This window comes from Bison bison, unplaced genomic scaffold, assembly GCF_000754665.1.
Source record: "Bison bison bison isolate TAMUID 2011002044 unplaced genomic scaffold, Bison_UMD1.0 scf7180017864383, whole genome shotgun sequence".
Taxonomy (NCBI): Eukaryota; Metazoa; Chordata; class Mammalia; order Artiodactyla; family Bovidae; genus Bison; species Bison bison.
Window position 1 is genome coordinate 3,283,540 of NW_011494955.1, and position 2,854 is coordinate 3,286,393.

At 52.5% G+C, this 2,854-nt stretch overlaps 1 protein-coding gene across 3 annotated transcripts in view; it reads right to left on the minus strand.

Annotated features, from left to right (window-relative positions):
* The window catches only part of MCRS1 (microspherule protein 1), a 9,398-nt gene that overhangs the window by 3,147 nt on the left and 3,397 nt on the right, over positions 1-2,854 (minus strand). For all 3 annotated transcript variants that reach the window (XM_010857772.1, XM_010857773.1, XM_010857774.1), the window contains 3 exons: positions 2,627-2,736; positions 1,587-1,695; positions 1,166-1,304 (listed from right to left, as the gene is read on the minus strand). In XM_010857772.1, the coding sequence (XP_010856074.1) occupies positions 1,166-1,304; positions 1,587-1,695; positions 2,627-2,736 (358 nt within the window). The remainder of the gene's footprint in view (positions 1-1,165; positions 1,305-1,586; positions 1,696-2,626; positions 2,737-2,854) is intronic.

Genomic DNA, 2,854 nt, shown 5'->3' on the forward strand with positions numbered 1-2,854 from the left:
GACTTGAAAAGTAAGCAATTTATGCTCCCTATTGCTAGAGACTCCAAGCACCAAATAGCCAAGAAATCAAATACTCACAAAACATGACTCTTGAAAAGTTATACCTTTACGTTAGCAAATTTACACAAGATAACTTTCAAAAGAGTGACAAAGGAGCTAGCTGTAGCAGCAAAAATAAACTTTATCCGGTGTCTGCTCTCTCTGTGGGAGGTCAGTGACAGCTGAGCCTGGGCGAGCAGCAGAGATCTGGAAGCTGCAGGAATAAAGGAGGTGGCGCACTGCATACTGAATTCAAAGATCCTCAGGAAGAGAAGATGGGGCCTCTCCTGACAAGATTTCCTAAAATCCTCTGGTAGGAATCTTCTATTATCCAGAAGCTACAAGACCTAGTGAGTAGGGTGAAGGGCAGAACCACGGCCTGATTTTCAGATCAGTGTGAACCACTACATGGCAGCCAACACGCAATAGTACTTAAGAAGCGAGAGTAAAGTGTGCTCGGACTATGCAGGTCTGACCCTGAATCTTAAATCCAACTGAAGAGTTTCTTCCCATCCAATCGGACCACTTTCCTAATACTCATTAGGAGAGTGAGTGTCTTGTTGGCAAGGGAAGAGAGCGATCGGAGAGCATTCTGACCCCTGGGAAAGAGAAAGACAGGCAGCCTGGGTGTGAAGCCCCCGCGGGGATTTCTGAGTGGCCTGAAGGCAGCCCCACAGCCTGGTGGGAGGAAAGTGGAGAGAGGGAAAGGACAGAAAGGCTTAGAGAAAAAGGTCTTTATCTCCAAGGAAGGAAAGGGGGGAGGGTGAGCACCGAAAGAGACTTTTGCATTTTACTCAAGTTTGAAAGTTACTCATGAAGAAAATATTAACGTGGTATTTATGTAATTGTCAAACATGTCAAAAAAGCAAACTAATCGAGAAGTGGGAGACCCTTTGTTCAGTCTTTCTGCTCAGGATTCTAGGCAATTCTGGCTACCTTTACCATCAAGACCATTCCAGCCATGCTCCCTCCCTTTGGAAGGAAGTGGTTTCTGCTGCAAAAAGAGGTGAACAAGACCCTGGGAACCACTGAGGATTTGTTACAAGGCACTGAGGGCGGCTGCATCCAGCCCCCTCCACACTCATACATACGCACCCCCACGCTGCCAGATCCTGGGCCCAGTTACCTGTCTGGTCCTCCAATAGGTAATACTGCTTCATGAGCTGCCAGTGGGCCTGCAGAGCCTTGGCAGTACGGGCCAGGTAGAAGGCATCGGGGTGTCTGTGCAGCAGGTCCTGGAAGGTCTCCAAGGTGGGCTGGCTGGTCTGGAGGGCAGGGAGTATGCTCTGGGCATCAGGGTTTCCTTGTCCTGCCCCTGCCTCACCATCTGAGCCCCCTGCCCCAGTCCCCATCAGGAGATGGAAAAAGTGACAGCTCCTGCCAGCCAGGAGCCAGGCTTGGCTCTCCCAGAGGACCCCGTCCAGAGGCCCTGCAGGTGTCCATGTGTCTGCAGGGTAGGTCCCCAGGCAGTATAGCTTCCCTGCAGTCAGTTTTCCAGGTGACTGGTTCCCACCCTACCCTCTAGCCTTACTGGCCCTCAGCCTTACCGATCCCACTTTGCTCAGCAGCTGTTCCTCAGCCTTGCTAAACAGTGCCTTGCTCTGGATGGCTGCAATGGCCTCTGGGTGCAGCTGTCTCATGGCCTGGCAGGCCAGCCTGGGAAGAAAGGAGACAGAAAGCACGGCAGGGTTGAAGACATGGTGTCAAGCAATCTGGGGTTCCTACTTCTTCAAAGCCTGCAGGCCTTTGCGATCCACAACTCAAAGATCCAGGCCCTCAACAGAAGAGCCCGAGGGTCATGAGCAAGGCACCTGTGGCCTCGTGGGTTTGTCAAAAACGTGAACAGGCAATTCAGAAAACTCAGGCTCCTGTGCTCAACCCTGCGAGGAGACTCAAGGGCACAGCTGCCTAGAGGCCAGTCCTGAGGGCAATCCTAAGACCAGTTGCTGTTCCTGCCCCAAGACCTTCGCCCTTACTTAGCTAAAGCGGCCACCCACTAGACACCTCCTCTTCCCCAAACCACGCCCTGCGCATTTCCTGGTGTATCAGGGCTGTGGCTATAGCTTAAGTGGCACCAGTGTCTGTGGGGTAGAAGATGGATGTTAAGCATTATTCTGATAATGTCAAATGAAGTGCCCGAGGAGGAAGTGTGTGTGTTGTGCGTGTGCACAGGTGTATCTGGAACTTGGACTGCTAGAACTAGAAGGGACCCTGGTGTTCTTCTGTTCCAACCACTTCTTATGAAGGAAGAAACTGAGAGGTCAGTGTGGGAAAGCTGAAGGGGACCGCCCTAAACCACCATGCATATGGCAGTAAGACAGGGCTCCCAGCATTCATTCTGGTGTTTTCTCTAGTGCTACTTCCTCGGCTTCCAGGCCCTTTTTCTCAGCATCCAGCCTGGACTAGCAAGGTTGATATCGGGAAGAAGCTTCCCCCCAAAGCCTGGGAGGTCTTGGTATCATCTCAGAGAATTCCAGGCCCCAGGGAGCCATGCCTCCCAGCCCCCTCCCTTGTACAATTCTTTCTGTTCCAGAACCAAATCCTGGTGTCCCCAGTACCGTGCTGCCACCGGGGCCAGCTCACTCACTTGGAGATGACAGGATCGTAGAGCAGGGCATACCAGCGCTCCTGGACTTCCCGCAGGGTGAAGCGGCAGCTGAACTTCACACCCAGGTGGACAGATGTCAGGTCATTGGTCTGCAAGACCCCAGAGCAGTTTGTTCCAGCTTTGGAACTGGGAAATACCCTCCCATGCCACCTCCAGACACTGCCAGGCTAGCTGGGGGCTGAGAACTGGAAGCAGTGGGGAAAAGGG